The sequence below is a fragment of the Strigops habroptila genome, chromosome 8 (assembly GCF_004027225.2).
Source record: "Strigops habroptila isolate Jane chromosome 8, bStrHab1.2.pri, whole genome shotgun sequence".
In the NCBI taxonomy this organism is placed as follows: Eukaryota; Metazoa; Chordata; class Aves; order Psittaciformes; family Psittacidae; genus Strigops; species Strigops habroptila.
In genome coordinates, this window is record NC_044284.2 from 1,908,757 (window position 1) to 1,925,038 (window position 16,282).

The following is a 16,282-nucleotide window of genomic DNA, read 5'->3' on the forward strand; positions in this document are numbered from 1 at the left end:
ATACCTGCATGTGTGGGCAGGATTGGCCTCAAGGTGCTTCCTGGACTGTATTTTTAGCATTGGGTGAATAATGCTGTTTTGTCACTCTAATAACTTAAAGAAGCCAAGCCAAGCTTCACCACATTTCCATTCACATATGTCAGAATTAACTAAGGTGTGCTATAAGTATCGAAGTTGTAACAAATAAATCCTTTCTTCCTCATAGCTGGAAGTAGTTCAAAAGCATTTCTCTTTGTTTTAGCACGTCTGAAATCCCCCAGTTCCGCCTGCCGTACGATGTAGTGAATTTTGAAGCTGAGCTTATGAAGGATCTTGGAGTGAAGGTAATGAAAAATATACCCTGCCTATGTATAGCTCAGAGAAAAAAAAGAACAAGAACTCTGCCAAAGATTAACAGCAAAATGTCATGCACATTAGTAAAGAACGATTAAAAGCTATGCCAGACAGAGGCAGGAAGATGCTTCCTCTTGCTCAGGGCATTTGTCTGTCTCCTGTCTGAATGCCACTAGTTTGGAAAAGGGCAATCAATAGTTCTCATCTGGCATGCCTGCATGTGATTAATTGTCTGTAAGAAACAAATTCCTAAATTGCTTTAGGGGTTCAGTGTAGCCACTGGAATGATTTGATTTTTTTTTTTTAATCGAGTTTTTTTTCATGCAAGTTTGGCATCACTTAAAACATTCCTATTCCAGACTTCTCCTTTTGTTCCCTCTCCCTGGGTTTGGTTTCTTTCCTTACTAGCTGAGCACAGTCTTGCATCCAAGTGAATCTTATAATAAAATGCATAAAATTAAAGTGCTAACACGATCTTCTCTTGTAAAAAATAACGGTCATTCAACTTCTTGGAAAGTAATAGTTATGCATTATTCTGTTAAATAAATGTCTGTTGTTTCTAGATAATGGGGACGTTGCTTTATTGTTAATTTAGAGCTTGAGCTGAAGATTTAGATAGTATTTACAACTGCTGCTCATTTTAATAGAAGTCACAAATACAGAATGCATCACTGGATCAAATCTTTGAGTACCAGGAAGGATAATATATGATTAACATGATACTAAAGCATTCGGTGAAGCAAGAAGTTCTTGCAGGAATATTTCACGTTGGTTCATGTTGTAGAAGCTTGTGACTTGTCACAAGAGTCATGTGCGAACATCATCTGCCCAGGTTTCATAAACATCCTGGGAAGATGTAAGATAAAGCTTTAAATGCTTTATGTCTGTTTTTCTACTCTAAAGATCCCTTTGTACCCCTTGAGAAGACTGACAGAATGGAGGTTGAGTTAGGGATGAGGCTAAAACCAGAGCACGGAGACATTTTTAGGTCAAATTGCTGGGCAGAAGCTCTGCAAAATCCAGTTTCCCAGGGCGGTCTCTTATGAAAAGGTCTCCAGAATGGACTGATGGAGCCACCATGTCACCTTGACCTGCAAGTCCTCTGCAGTTTTGAAGTGCAGCAGAGAATCTCAGTGTAAATTTGCTTCCAAGCTCTGCCACTGGTTTGCAGTTGACCCTTTGGCAAGCTGGTTCGCGGAGTACCTCAGCTTTATACCTCAGCTTTATATACTTTAGATATAAGCCCAAAATATTTCCTGGTGTTTACTTAAAGCATTTCAAATCTGCGGTGGAAAGTGCTGTATTGTGTAAATGCTCAGTAGTGCTGTTTATTCAAGTAATTCTGCTGAAATTAGTAAGAATTAGTCAGCTGAATAAGGATTATGGAGCTAGGCCCTAGGAGTATTATGAATCCCCACATAAAATAGTATTGCCATTTAAATTCCTTCATTAGCTTTTCATAACATATGTACACAATAGGATAAAAAAAATGTAATGACAATTTATGGAATGTATTTTGTTGCCAGTGAGGATGTCGTCTGTGTTCCTGAAAGGATTACAACTGCACGGCTTTTACGCTCTGATAAAATCTATAATACTAAATATATATACTGAATCTCTAAAGACCAAAACCATAGTCGGTGTTTAAAGTTCTCTAGTCTGTATTTTACCTTTGTCTTACTTTTTCACTGATAGGAAAAGTAGATTAAATGAAACATAGATTCAGTAACAAGAAATACAATGACACGAAGACTAAAGCACTATACGTTGCGAAGACCACAACACGTAGTGCTTACACAATAGAGCATGGCATTTTGTAAAGTGAATACCCAGGTGATCTAACAAAACCTGGGGGAAAACATTCAAGTTCAGCGAGTGGTAAAGTACAGAGATAAAAACACACATACTCATGTCAAGAAGTACAAAATATCAGAAGAGGAATCACACGCATTTTGTGCGCTCAAAAGCCTTGGGGTTAGGAGAGCTGAGCAAAAGGTGTGTGTATCTTCAATTGCACAACCTTTACACAGGAGGCTGCTAGAGTTGGTTTGCAGAACACGCAGCAAATGCTATTCCCCATCTCACTCTTACTACAGCTGTAGTTGCTCAACCTCTGCAGTGGCTGCTCAAAGCAGGATTGCTGGTGGAATATCACTACACAAGTCTGTCAGCTTTTGCTTCTGGAAGTGAATAGTAATTGAACTGAAACAAGTATAGATTATAGGCGCATTTTTATTACTGTGCCATTCCTTTCAGTAAATGAACACCAATCGCCGCACTCTGGGCATTGTTGCTTGTCTGAATTAGAATTAACAGTTTCAAGTTTATATCAAAACTGATCTCATTTTTAGTTTTGAATTTTGAGAACCTTTGTTAGTTTACCATACAGAACAGCCTGCTGCAGTACAAGCAAGTAGGGCACAGAACGTTCTTCACACTTCCTGCCTTCTCCAGCCCTGTCTTTTGCAGGCGGGTTTTCTGAATCCACAACCCCACCATTGGCTTCACTGAGGGTTTTTGGCATAAAGGTTTTCTAGCTGGTGTTCTCAGTGCAAAATTCTGGCTGTGAGCTCTGAGAGTGCAGCACAAATCAATACCCTCCTTCCTTTGGGAATGGCATTGCATTCTGCGCAGTTGGAGGCCTACCAAGTGCCTGGTGCTGTGCAGGAAAACATTGCTTGGTTTTCTGTTCAGAGCCCCTGTTAATACAGAATAGTGTCATGTCTTTTCTGTATTTCTCTGTAAGAGGCTCATACTTTCATTCGTGTTGCTGCAATAAACTTAACTGCTTGGCTTTTGGTTGGCGTGCGGGGTGATTTGTTTAGTGTATGTTCCCTAAAGGATGTTCTTCTTCCAGATCATGTTTCTTAAATTCGTTATTTTCACATGGGAATACAACCTTTTGTAGTCAGCGCTGAATGTAGTGGTTTACTCGTAGTAGAAAACTGCTATGTTCAGCTTTACTTCAGTAGTGTGTTCCATAAACAGGCTCTGTTCATTTGTTTAGCTTGCTTTAACTCTTGTAGCTCACAGCAGAAACCAAGCTAGCCTGTGGTGGCCCTCATCTGAGGGTCATCACCTTTACCCATATCTAGTTTGGGCCACTTGCTTAAATCAGAGCTAATCTGGCTTTTTAAGCCTGGCTTGGGGGGGTGGGGGAAGGGAAATGAGTTAGTTTTGTTCACTAGAAGATCCTGTGAGGTGTCTGTGTGCAGGCCATGATAGCAGTTATTTTCACATGAAAAGCAAGTAATCTTTAATTCTTTCAGATAATTTTTGGTAAAGGCCTTTCAATGGATGGAATGACACTCCGGACCTTGAGAGAAGACGGTTACGAAGTAGTATTTATTGGAATAGGTAAGAAGAGCTCAGTGTCCTGTGTTTTGTCATCTTCTTAAGGCAATTATTTGTTAAAATGTTCCCATTTATATAATAGATTTTAAAGGAGGATGAAGATGTGGCTGAATGGGCTGATTTCTTGTTTGTTTAAATAATTAAAAAAGGGATGAACTAAAAACTTACTCGTAATTAATTGCCACATTGGCCTAGGGTGATACACAAGTTGTTTTCAATTTTTGCCAGCAGTTTACTATACTCACATAATTACTCAGTCTATATGTAAGCCAGTGATACCATGCTTGGTTGCTTCTTTTTTCTTTCCTCCATATAGAACGTGTAACATCCTTCAGATAGGCTGTAGCAAAATATAAGTATGAGATGGGTTAACAAAACAAGCTGACTTTGATACTAAAACTGGCATCATAGGTCTATCTCCTCTCATATGCTAAAGAAGTCCTCCACCTGCCTGCTATTTGAACCACTGCTTTTTAATGTTAGATTAGAATTGTTATCCATTTACAAACGTTTTGAAGTACAGCTGGACCCATCTCTACCATATGATAGGCATGTTGAGCAGGAATGGTCTACAGTTGGTATGAGGCTTAATGCTCTTTATTGATCTAGACGTTGCCTAAGTGAACATAATAGGAAACAAGTTGTGCAACTGTTCCTCCTTCCTATTATTGATTACAGAGATGTAATTCTTAGTACAGTGACAACTGTTGTTTACCATCTGGTTATGCAGTATAATAAGCTTTGCAGGTCTATTCTGTCATGTGATTAGAGTACAGTGTGTCGTGATTTATCTGATTCTAAATCCTCAGATTGTTAGAGACCTTCCATGTATAAGAATTCTGATGTGTCATGTTTTAATGTAATTGTGTACAAGGCAACGGCCCAACTTAGCTTCTTTATTGTTTTCATCTATGTCTTTCAAGCTGCTTTGTGAAATCGCACCAGTGAGGGATTAATTCATAAATAAACATTTGGTTTTGGAGAGTCTAATGATTAGGAAACAATTGTCAGTCATGTTTGGAATATCAGCATGATTTCTGACTCACAAGTTTAAAAGAACAGTTCAGTTAAAGGTTAGCAAAAGCGACCACTGAGCGCTGCACAGATGATTGGAGTGTTTGGTTTATGTATGTGGGTTTATGGATGTATATAAACATTACATATGTATGTATGTAATTACATACATAATTTTCTGACCTTGAAGTTATCCTAATATAAAATATTTGTCGTTAGAAATATATATAGACAGTATTGTGCCATACAGATGCTAGGTAAAGGGACAGGGACACAGCCAGGATTTTAATAACCAAGAGAAGGTATCTGAAGCATAATGCTCCCGTAAACCATGTGTTCACTGATTGTATTAGGAAACAGAGGGTATAAATGCTAATGAAGGATTATGTGTTCCTACAAACTTTTGTTATTGGCAGCTACCTTGCATTTATGATGAAGTTGGTCCCTCTCTGTACCCCCAGGTCTACCTGTCATCTTTCTCCTACACAACTGTGCAAGACACTGGTCAGTAATGTGGCCTTGCATGTTGGTAGCGAAAGATGGACAAACCAAGGGGGTCACAGATTTCTAGAGTTAGCTACGTTGCTGCAGTAGAGCATTTATAAACTCTCAACAATAGCAGGCTTCCCTTAATCAGTCTGTACTGTATTTCTTTGTGTTCCTTGCCAACTAAACAAAGGTATTCAGTGAAATGTCACATTTGAACGTTACCCTGAATCATGGGAGTAGAACAATTAGAGAACACTACTTACATAAAATAGATTTATTTTGTTTCAAGGTTGTTGTAATTTGCTTCTGAATGAATCTGTACCTTAATGGAAAATAAACATGGTCGTTCTCAATTTTGGATGCTGGAGAGGGACTCTTCATCGGGGACTGGAGCGATAGGACATGGGGTGATGGGTTCAAACTAAACCAGGGGAAGTTCAGGTTAGATCTAAGGCAGAAGCTCTTCCCTGTGAGGGTGCTGAGGCGCTGGCACAGGGTGCCCAGAGAAGCTGTGGCTGCCCCATCCCTGGCAGTGTTCAAGGCCAGGTTGGACACAGGGGCTTGGAGCAACCAAGGTCTAGTGAATATAAGTCACTGTTCAAAGCTCAGAAAATCACCTTGTACTAGAAGTGAAAATGAAGAAATGGCCGGGGTGTATCACCAACCTTTGGCAACTTCTAGGGTCTCAATATGAGTCACATCTTGCCTCCATACTGTTGTACTTTTCACCGTCTTGCCTTTCCCAATTATTCTGTGGCTGTGTGGATAATGTTGTAGAGTCTGATAGGGAATTTGGGGTTACAAAGACATATGCTGAGCTAGCAAAGACCAGATCTGAGGAAAAGCTTTCATAGTTACCCGGAGAAGCGGTAATTAGAGAGATCAATCTGGGCAATGGCGTACTGGGAAGCCAGGTCTGCCCTCTGATAGCAGAACCTCAGAGAAATGGCAGGTGAATCTCAGCCACAGGATTGCCTGTTACCTTGTTTGCTTTTTGTAGTTCTTTCCTTCAGTCTCCTAGTTTTTTTGCCTTATCTGAACTGTGCTTAATTCATCTAGTTCTTAAGACTGTACCTCTTTTTATTCCTAGAGGACCAATATGTGAATTACCTCTTGTATGTCTGTCATTCACTCTCAGTTTCCTCTCTACAAAGATGTGTATTTTGCAACATGTGGCAGCAAATGTATCTTGTGTTTTGCATACAGGGACCCAAGAGATAGACCATTTTTCCCCAACAGTCCTGATTTCAGATCACAGCTACCGGTATTAAAGGGTAGTCCATGAATCTCAGTTTCTTCCATCAAAAGTAGTGACAGACAATAGCACACATGAGAATTTTTTCACAGGACTAAATGGCAGCAGCCAAATAAAGGGAGGAATGACCTGAGAAATATATGCTGGGATCTCTGCTATAGTTTTTAATCTCTTTTCATTGTCATTTAGTTTGGTGCAATTCTAAACTTATTCAGTCTGATGTCAATGGGCGATTATAAATGCTGATAAAGGATTAGAGATGTAGAATTAGAGCCCTTAACATTTTCATTTAAAAACTCCATTGATCTTCCAGTTACAAATCTTCGGGATTTAGTTTGTTATTCGCACAAAATACTGAATAACGATTCAATCTCCCGACTAAACTTTCACATTTTTAAAACTAAACCCCTAAAATTATGCAGAGAAGGGAAAAAAAACCCTTTCCAGATTTGAGAGCTGACACTTGATACTGAGCGAGTCTCGTGTGACACGTTCAGCAGGCTCTACCTTGAATCAGTTCCGCTTTTTGATACGAAATGTTTGTGAGGAGTTTGTGACCGAGCTGACAAATCAGTGTGAAAAGTTTGCTATTTAAAACCAAAAAAAAGCCTTGCATCAGTTGCTGCCTTCTGGAAAAACCACAGAGACTCGGGGCAACAGAGAATCATCATGCTGAGAGCAAAAGGAGGAATCAATGACGGGGTGAGGGGCTAGAGGAGAGAGCACATGGTCCTCAGAGGCAGCAAAATAAGGCAGCGAAGGGGATCTTACAGAGAGAACAGAGGAGTTTGAATGCTTTGTGTCTCCTGGTTGTTTTTTGGGTAGAATACTTGCAATTTGTACAAAAAACGCCTGTCTCTGTGTCTCTCTTGGCTATCAGAGCATATACAGAAATACTGGGCTTTTATTACTCATCCTTCTTGAAGTTGGGCTAATTCTTTGGAAAGCAGGGTCCTGCAGGGCTGTCTTTTAAGACTCCCCAAAGCATCGTATATTCTTTTTGAAAGAGAAAATACAAACCAGTTTGTTTATCCAACTATTTAATTGAGAGTGAATGACCTCAATCTTTAAAGTATTTAGGGACACATTTGATGTGACATTCAGACAAAGCTACAGAAAGGATATTACCATAAACATATTTTCTGCAGACTTTTACGCAAACCACTATCCTTATTCTAGAACATTTTATCATCAAATAGATGTTTTATAGAACAACATTTACATTACATAGAATCAGCTAAAAATATAGCTTCAAATATTGCTTTGTTTGGTAAAATGTTTTAATAGATCTTAAGCCCCACTCCCAGAAATTGCTTGGACACTTTAACTTTAGTATCCACAGGCTAAAACTTGCAGCACCAACTAACTTGCTAGTTAACTCCTCATTACAGGGCAAACGCAACTAGTAATGATGCTCTCTTGCTTCTTCCTCCATTTTATGATGTTAAATTACTATAAAGTTAGTTTTATTATATTAGGGGATTCAGAGGTTCTATTAAACACCGCAAAATGGTGAGTTAGATGAGCATACAGAGCAAATCTAATCAGATTGATGCTGGGATGTATCCTGAGTGGTATATCCTGCTTGCAAGGGTTAAATCTGTATAGAAGAAGAAAAACAAATGAAATCCCATGTGGAAAGAACCTTTGTGATAATTGCAGCCATTCCTAGTTAATTAACAGAGCATTCCAACAAGAATATAATCAGATGATTCCATTGATTGGAATGAAATTACACACCCCAAAAAAAAAAATAAAAAGAAATTAAAAGTCCAAGCATTGATGTACCTTGTTTTAAAAAACCCAGCCCCAAACCATGTGAGATTAATTCACTGTCTGTTCCCCAAAAAGTAAGTAATCTCCTCATGGCTGTTATTATCTTCTGATTAACTATGCAGTGCCACCTGGTGTGCAGATGGGAAGAATATTACACATCAAGAGCTCTGTTCACACCCACCCACACAGATATAAACCTACGTGGCAAAAAGTGAACAGATGTTCATTTTGCTTGTGCTAGAGGAGGAAAAATGGTGCATCATACTCCTGATTCATAAACTAAATTTGGAGGACATGCAATCTGCATATGGGGCCCGTAGGCCCATGGCCAGCACAGGCATTGGTGGAGGAAATATGTCACATTCAAAATAGTTCTCATTTCAGGTCGTGAACAGACTTTGATTTGTTTGTTTCTCTGCTGTTGTTTTTACCTGGTGTTTCTGAGTTTTCTTTTTCTCTTCGCTTGCTGTTGCACTTATCACCTTCAAAGGGAAAAGTTTAGAGGCAGAGTCACTTGGAAACACAGCCAGGATTTAGCTGTCATTTGGTTGTTTTCCAGAATTGTTTTACGTTTCTAGGCATTTAAGGTATTCCCTAAAGTTATGCTTTTAGACCTTTTTGGAAAGACCTGTCCGGCTCAGCAGTAATGTGGCAAGTCATGTAAAATATGATGCATCTTGGTTAAAGATAGAACTGTAGTACAAGCATTGCGCAGCCTTAGGCTCTTGGGATCTTAAGGTCTGGTTTTGGAGGGTTTTTTAGGTGTGGTTTTGTATTATTTTATAACTTCATAAGTATTTTTAACACTGCATAGATGATAGAGGTCTTGCTGCAAGGAAGCCAAAGAACAGATAAAACACCACAAGCAAGGGAGAAGAATAATATGTTGGAAGGTAGTGCAGTAAAGAGTGATGTTGGAGATGTGATCAGATACATAAGCATAATAAATGTGTGCCTTGCTTAGATTATGGGTTGGGTTTCTTGTTGCTTGTAGACAAGCGTTGTCACTGTCTCAGCATCTTGCAAAGACAGTTGTTTTCACCTAGGATTTTGAATGGTGACAACAGTGGCCTTTCAGGCATCAGTATCCTTATGCAGTAAAAGCTAATACAGTCTGCAGAGCCAGGGGGAATGCTTGGAATTACATGTGATTGTGATCAAACTGGATCAAATTCAGTTAGCTGCAAAAATCTGTGCTATAATGAGAATGAAGTCATCAGGATGAATCGTGAAGTCAGAGTACTTGGAACAGTTTGACGAGCAGCAGTGATGAAGAGCAGTGGCAGGATTTGGACAAAGCCGATCCAAATTCTTTCACAATTGCCTTACAGTAACCTGAATCATTTAAAAATGACATGTTGAAAGGTTTTTTTCTCTTTTCAATAAAGATCCATGAGTAGGCCAGTGATAGATGCATTTACAATGTAGTACAGAACAGGATCAAAAATGCAGGTTGAACTACGACTGCATAAAGTCCCAGAGAAGAAGGTCCACACGAGCCCGTGCAGTCAAGTACAGGACTTTATAGTGTACCTTCTGGAGAGCCTTAGTTCATGGCTCACAGCATCCTTCTGGAAGATCATATTCCTTCATTTTTGCATGTCTCCTGAAGAACATTATAAACAAATTACACCATCAACTGGTGTAATCTAATACAAAACTCATTATTCTTCAGTATTCATTTTATTCTCATGTTCTGTTACTCTTTAATCTAAAAATGTTTTGTTATTAAAAACCAAAAGGAATATAGTTACATTAGAAATGGAACTCTGGGAAAGAACCTGTTCTTACACGCTTACAGCAGATGTTTGAACTTGCTTTCATTCCCAATGCAACATCTTTCCTGGAGACCAACAGTGTACATACATCCAAGAATTTTTACGCTTGAAGCATCTTCTTCTACTACTCATATTTGTAGTCAGCTGTTCTTCCAGCTCTGTTGTTCTCACTATTGCTATACATATTGGTGGAACATGCCTAATACACATCGGACACAGCAGGCAATTGAAAGCGTTTAAGGCTCAGATGCAGAAAACAGCTTATTTATTATTAATAATCCTAGGACACTTTCGAAAAATACTAATAATCTGTCCTTGGGCACCCCGAAGTTACTCACTTGCAAATTACACAGATTTTCATGCTGTTATTTACTTAGTTCTACCAAAAACATACTTAGCATAAGAATCTCCGCTGCACATGTTTTACAGAACATTCTCCTGTCTCTTTGCAAGGTGTTGGACAGTTTCCCTGAAGAAATGCTCACCGAAATATAATGACAAAATCGATTTGATTCATAGTGATTTAAGAGGTTGGTTTAATTGGTTTAAGGGTGTTGGAGAGGGACTCTTCATCAGGGACTGGAGCGGTAGGACAAGGGGTGATGGGTTCAAACTGAAACAAGGGAAGCTCAGGTTAGATCTAAGGCAGAAGCTCTTCCCTGTGAGGGTGCTGAGGCGCTGGCACAGGGTGCCCAGAGAAGCTGTGGCTGCCCCATCCCTGGCAGTGTTCAAGGCCAGGTTGGACACAGGGGCTTGGAGCAACCTGCACTAGTGTGACGTGTCCCTGCCCGTGGCAAAGGGTTGGAACTGGATGATCTTAAGGTCCTTTCCATCCCAAACCAATCTGGGATTCTAAGAGTAGTTAATGTTTTTACTATTTTAGCAGATGAATTAATCTAACATTATTTAACAGTTTTCAGGGGTTTATTCAAGCGTTTGTTTTTAAGCATTTTGATGTTTGAGAAGTATGTAAGAAAACAAAATACTGAACAAAATGATGTTAGATATTACTTTTTCATATCCTGACGTTACACACTTTAATGCTTTACACCTGAAGAGCTTTCCTTGCTTACCTGTTGTTTCTGAAAGTTCACTTTATGAGTCAGTTACTTTTAGATGTACAAGTATTAATTGTGCTGCCATCTTTTCACTTCCACTTTAATATTCAGACACAGAATGAACGACCATCTATAATACAGCTGGTAAGTGGGTGCATATCCATTTACTTGAGTTGAGCTCTCTTTCCTTGTAAGGAGAGTGGTTCAATATGTATTAAATGCAATCAGACACTTTTTGAAACCTTGTCCTACCTAGTACTGTAGGAGGACTGACACAATACACAATTATTTCAGCAGTAGGTTTAGAAATGCCCTAATTTCCTTCATCTCGCTTATGAAAGATAAAAGGCTGTTTAGAAACCGAGGCTAACCTAGGCTATTTCTTCTTATTTTTAAAGATTGTAGAGAAGTAGGAAGTGTATCACAATCTCACTTGTTAAGTGCCAATTATTGGTGAGAAGATGGCAAGCACTTTTTTGTGCTAATGAATAAAGTTTGAAGCAGTCTTCCTGTATGCATTTATGTCTCATAAATATAATGTTCCTGAATTCATACTCCTTTCACTGCCCACTCAACAAGGGGTGGATCTGCTTGTTGAATTGAATTGACAAGTTAAGACAAAACCTGGGTTTGTGCAGTGGATTTGTAGTTCTTGTTGGAGGACTTTTAGAGATGGCTCTAAGAAATCTGCTTGCTGTGCCACTTCTGTCCTTTGGAGAGAAGTCCTAGGAAGCCACCACTGGATTGAGTCCATCTTACCGTTGCCTTTATGCTTCTCGGTCATCTGTGTTCCTTTCCATCATTGCTTGGTGGTCAGGCCTTTGTTGATGGAGGTGCAGTTTGGCATAATGAAGGGCAGTTCCCTCATTGCAGGGGAAAATCCTGACACCTGGGTGTGCTAGAGGCCAGTTTCAGATAAGTTGGGGCACACTTGCTGGTGATTCTCTTTGTCTGGGGTCCACAAGGGCCAAGGGTCTTCTGAGACCTGTAGCTGCCTTTGCCTGCAGTATGTGCCCGAAGGAATCCCTCCATCTTTCATTCAAGCTCAACACATTCATTGAAAAGCTTTTGTATTCCAGAAGCATCTGTGATTTTCTTATCCAATACAATGGCTTCTACCATCATGGGAAGGCACATCCCCTGCCTTCCAAATCTCTTTAGTTTTAAAGTGATGGTGGTTTTTAAAGGTAACAACTGTCTGAGGAGAAAAATGTTCACTATAGGAAGTAATCTTTAACTAAGCTATGTAAATATTTTTGCTGCTCTGTCTGGAATTTTGAGTGGATAGAGATTATCCAGGCTTTTGAACCACTTGTCATGCCCATGATACTTGAAAATTGTTCTTTACTGTGTGTTCTTTAGTGTTCTAATCTATACTTTTCGGAGGTGCCAGTCGTATGGTTGCTTTTGCTATAAAATTGAAAGACACTGTGTAAATCCGTCTGTTAATAATTACCAAGATTGTGTATATAATGAGGTGAAATATTATCAATATTATAGTATTGCATACAAGTCTTCTAAGAAAGGTTATCAGGTATGCAAATATTTCTCTGGGTTTGTATAACATACTGCTGCATCCTATAATGTATCAAATCTGATACTCCTTGTGCATAAAGTCACATAGTCTTCTGTACATGTTTTATAGTATCAAATCCTATTCAAAATCTGGCACTTTCTAGGTGATGTCCCAAGGTGTGGCATATATACAGTAATTAAGATTCACTCTTTGCACTGTTACCGCTTTTGTGCTTAAATTACTGTAAATTGTCTTTATAAAACAATGTTTGCAAGATTAAAAGACCAAAATGAGCATCCTGAGTGCTCAGAGTGTTTGGATAATGCTAATACAAATTACATGTTTATCTAACAAAGGAAAATGTTTTCCCAACATTGTCCTTGAAAGTGTTTTCTTTCACATGGTTTGGCTATTGTTCATTCATTTGTGCTAAACGTGTAGTAAGCTGAACGTGAACCCTTAGAGAAAGTGAAAATGCATTCAACAGCGAGTACGATGATTCAACGTTCCCTCTAATGATCTTTCTTTCAAAGGAAGAAAAAAGAATAATGACAATGTAACGATTAACAGTTTTCAGTCAGTTCATCTTTAATGTTAATACTGCCATCGGGTTGGAATGACTTGTCACTTACAAGTAGAAACTTGTGGGGCATTACTACATGTCTGAAAATTACCCGGGTTTTGTTATTGTTTCATTGCTGTAACGAAGAATGGTACAACTCACTGCAGAGTTCTTAGGATCTGTTAGAAAGAATTCCTTGTTGGTTGGTGATTAATGATCAGAGATGGTTGTGGTTTTGAGTCTGAGGTGTATTTTTAAATAGATTTCAACGGTTTAATAGATAATGAAATTTCAGTCCTTGGTTGTTAGTTAAATTGAGATGACATTAACCATTATCAAAGACCATTTCTCAATAATACAATATCAATACCTTTTTCTTGGATTTTCTAACTGAGAACAGCACATACTTTCTACAAGAAGCAGTCATTCTCATTTTAGAGTTATTATGACTAATATTTAGTTAGTATACTGTTTGGTAGTTAGACATTGAAAACATTACAATTCGTTAATTCAATATGCAGGTGATTTAGGTGTGATTGCTTTTCTGTTTGCTGGGAAACACAGGCTTGATGTTGCTGTTATGGCCCAATTCAAATCTTTTGTATATGAAAGATGATAGCTGAATTTTTGTCTGGGAGATTTCTTAACCTTTAGAGAGTTAGAGAAAGGTTACTTCAAAACAAAACCCAAATGCTTCCAAGAAGATTTAACATACTTGGGCGACCAAATAGCAGCTTTCTGTATTTTAGTGTTGCTTGTGGCTCATAAGTCTGCTCTTCTGTAACTGTGCTGTAGAAGAAACACTCTTGGTGGCTGAGGAAGAAGGGAAAGTCCAAAATGTGAATTGTTGTGGTGCCTATTCTGAATAGATTTTAGGCAGTTTTAATGATTTGATCCTTCCCTAGCTGAGGTGGCTTATCCCCTATGTGCTTCAGGAAAAGCTTGGGAAGGCCCCAGCGGGTTAGCAGAGGTCTTCCATGTTGGTTATAGTGTGGTTAGCTTGAATTTGAGACTGCTGAAGTTGTCCATGTTATGGGATTTTCAATTGCTGGTTTGTCTCCTTACACACACATTTTGAGTTATTGAATTTGCAGAGTGTAGGGAGATGGACACAGGGACAAGGAAGTGTAAGATGCTCAGTTGTGGTGTCTGTACTAATCACGGGGATAAAGTTCCTGCCTGTTTTGTTGCTGTAGTAGCTGCTTGAGAGTAAAACTTGGAGTTAATTTCCATTAAAAAACCTTGATCTTACAGGCTCCTCTATAGCAGGAGTCAGCAGAAAAAAGGGATTTCCTTCCCCTAGTAGATAGAATCAAAACAAGTCACCCCTCGTTGTTACAACCTATGTGGGTATGTGCTTTGTGCGCAGCTTCTTCTGGAAAGCCCAGTAAAATTAAGGAAAGACAGTTTTGATATCTTAGCACTTTTTATATCATGGGGACAGAAGAGTCTTAATACACCCACTACACTGGCAAGTTGGTTCCTTATTTTTCAAATGCAAATACGGGCCTTTGCATATGCTGAATGTGCCCTTTATTGTACCGAAGCATAGAAGGTACACATTGTAGCTCAGTCACTTTTGTAGACCTGCCATGCTTGCAAGAATGGAATGTGTTTAATCAGCCTTGCAGAGTGAATAATCAGAGATACACGTGTGGTGTTCAGTGCTCATTCAGAAAGCCGTAGAATATGCAAACAAAATGTGTAGTTAAAGGAGAGCTGAGTGAATTGCAGCTGTGGCAGGAGATGGTCATTGGTTTTAACTGGAAGCTGCATTCATTGCCTTCAATTTTTCACTTGGTTAATAAAAATCTATATAGAAAAATATAATTTTAGACATCATGTATAATAACATAGAAATGATAATTTAGAAAGTATAACCATAATATATATTATTTTATACATTATTATTAATATTCTATAATAATATACTTAAATCCTGCACCACAGTAGATCAGTGGAAGGAAGCAGTATGGAGTGATGCTCAGCTGAGAGTGAGACTTGGGCTCTGGCTGTTGGCCTCCTGGCTGACTGACTTCTTCTGTACTTCATATGGGAATAGTGAAACTTAGCACTAAAAGGGCTGTGAAAGTGCTGTGGAGAAGCTAGACTGTGTTCTTGCTGGCAAACATTCCGGCTGTTTCTTGGAGATGCAGAAATCTTCATTCCTAACCACTTGCAATTTGTGCTGCTTCCCAAATTTAACTTCTATTCCGGTATTTCGACTTAAGTGTAGCAACCAAAGTAGCAAGTTAAATAATGCAGGTTTTATTTTGCATTAGTGGCATGAATACAGCAATTTCTCAGTGATCACAAGGAAGATGAAGGTTTTTATTGGATGACTTCTCACAGTGTTATAATTTTCTTTACGTTTTCCACTGTAGGATTATGCTGCTAAGAATGTATTGTATCCTGTGTATTGTTTTCTGAAATGAAAAGTTAATAATTTACAAAAAATGAGAAATACCTTGCAGAGTGCCTAATAGATATTTATTTCAACATTTGAGATATGAAAAGATCTAGCCCAGAAATAGTTTGCGTCCGTGGGTACATTTTAATTACATTTTGGAAAAGAGTTTTGAAGGCAGTGTAATTGCATGTGTGTTGCCAGTTTGAAGAGCAGCTTGACTTTGTTTCGTTCAGTTCTCAAAGAACAATATGCCTCTGCTTGTATAACACTCCTCCTAAAACTCCTTCTAGTAAGATCTGCCACGCAGTAGTGTGTCCATATTTCTAATAAGCATGTGGTAGTATAAGGGTCAGGGACTAAGCAGTGAGTAAAAGTCAAAACTCAAAATGAGGTGCCTTTGCTATTTAGCACTGGGCAGTGATAGATACTGATAATGTTTGATGAATGAGCAGCAGCCTTGCAGTGGGTGAAAACATCTGTAGGAAATGATTTATTATTTCAAAGGTATTGGGAGCTCACTGTATCTTGTAGATGTAACTGTGTGTGCCCGAGTAAAATAAATGAGATGCAACATGTGAAAAATGAAAACACATTACTTGTAGGGGATGTGTCACAAGCAGGGTAGTTTTGTTCAAGTACACTTTGTCATGGGGATCGTTAATGCTGCTCTGAATACAAATCGTTGAAGTGGTTCATAAAATCAACCTAGTTGGAATTCTTGCATCTATCATCGAGAC

The 16,282-nt window shown here is 38.8% G+C and overlaps 1 protein-coding gene across 6 annotated transcripts in view; it reads left to right on the forward strand.

The window, feature by feature from the left end:
- DPYD (dihydropyrimidine dehydrogenase) overlaps window positions 1–16,282 on the forward strand; it is a 355,916-nt gene that overhangs the window by 125,617 nt on the left and 214,017 nt on the right. For all 6 annotated transcript variants that reach the window (XM_030494219.1, XM_030494220.1, XM_030494224.1 and 3 more), the window contains 2 exons: window positions 242–323; window positions 3,603–3,690. In XM_030494219.1, the coding sequence (XP_030350079.1) occupies window positions 242–323; window positions 3,603–3,690 (170 nt within the window). The remainder of the gene's footprint in view (window positions 1–241; window positions 324–3,602; window positions 3,691–16,282) is intronic.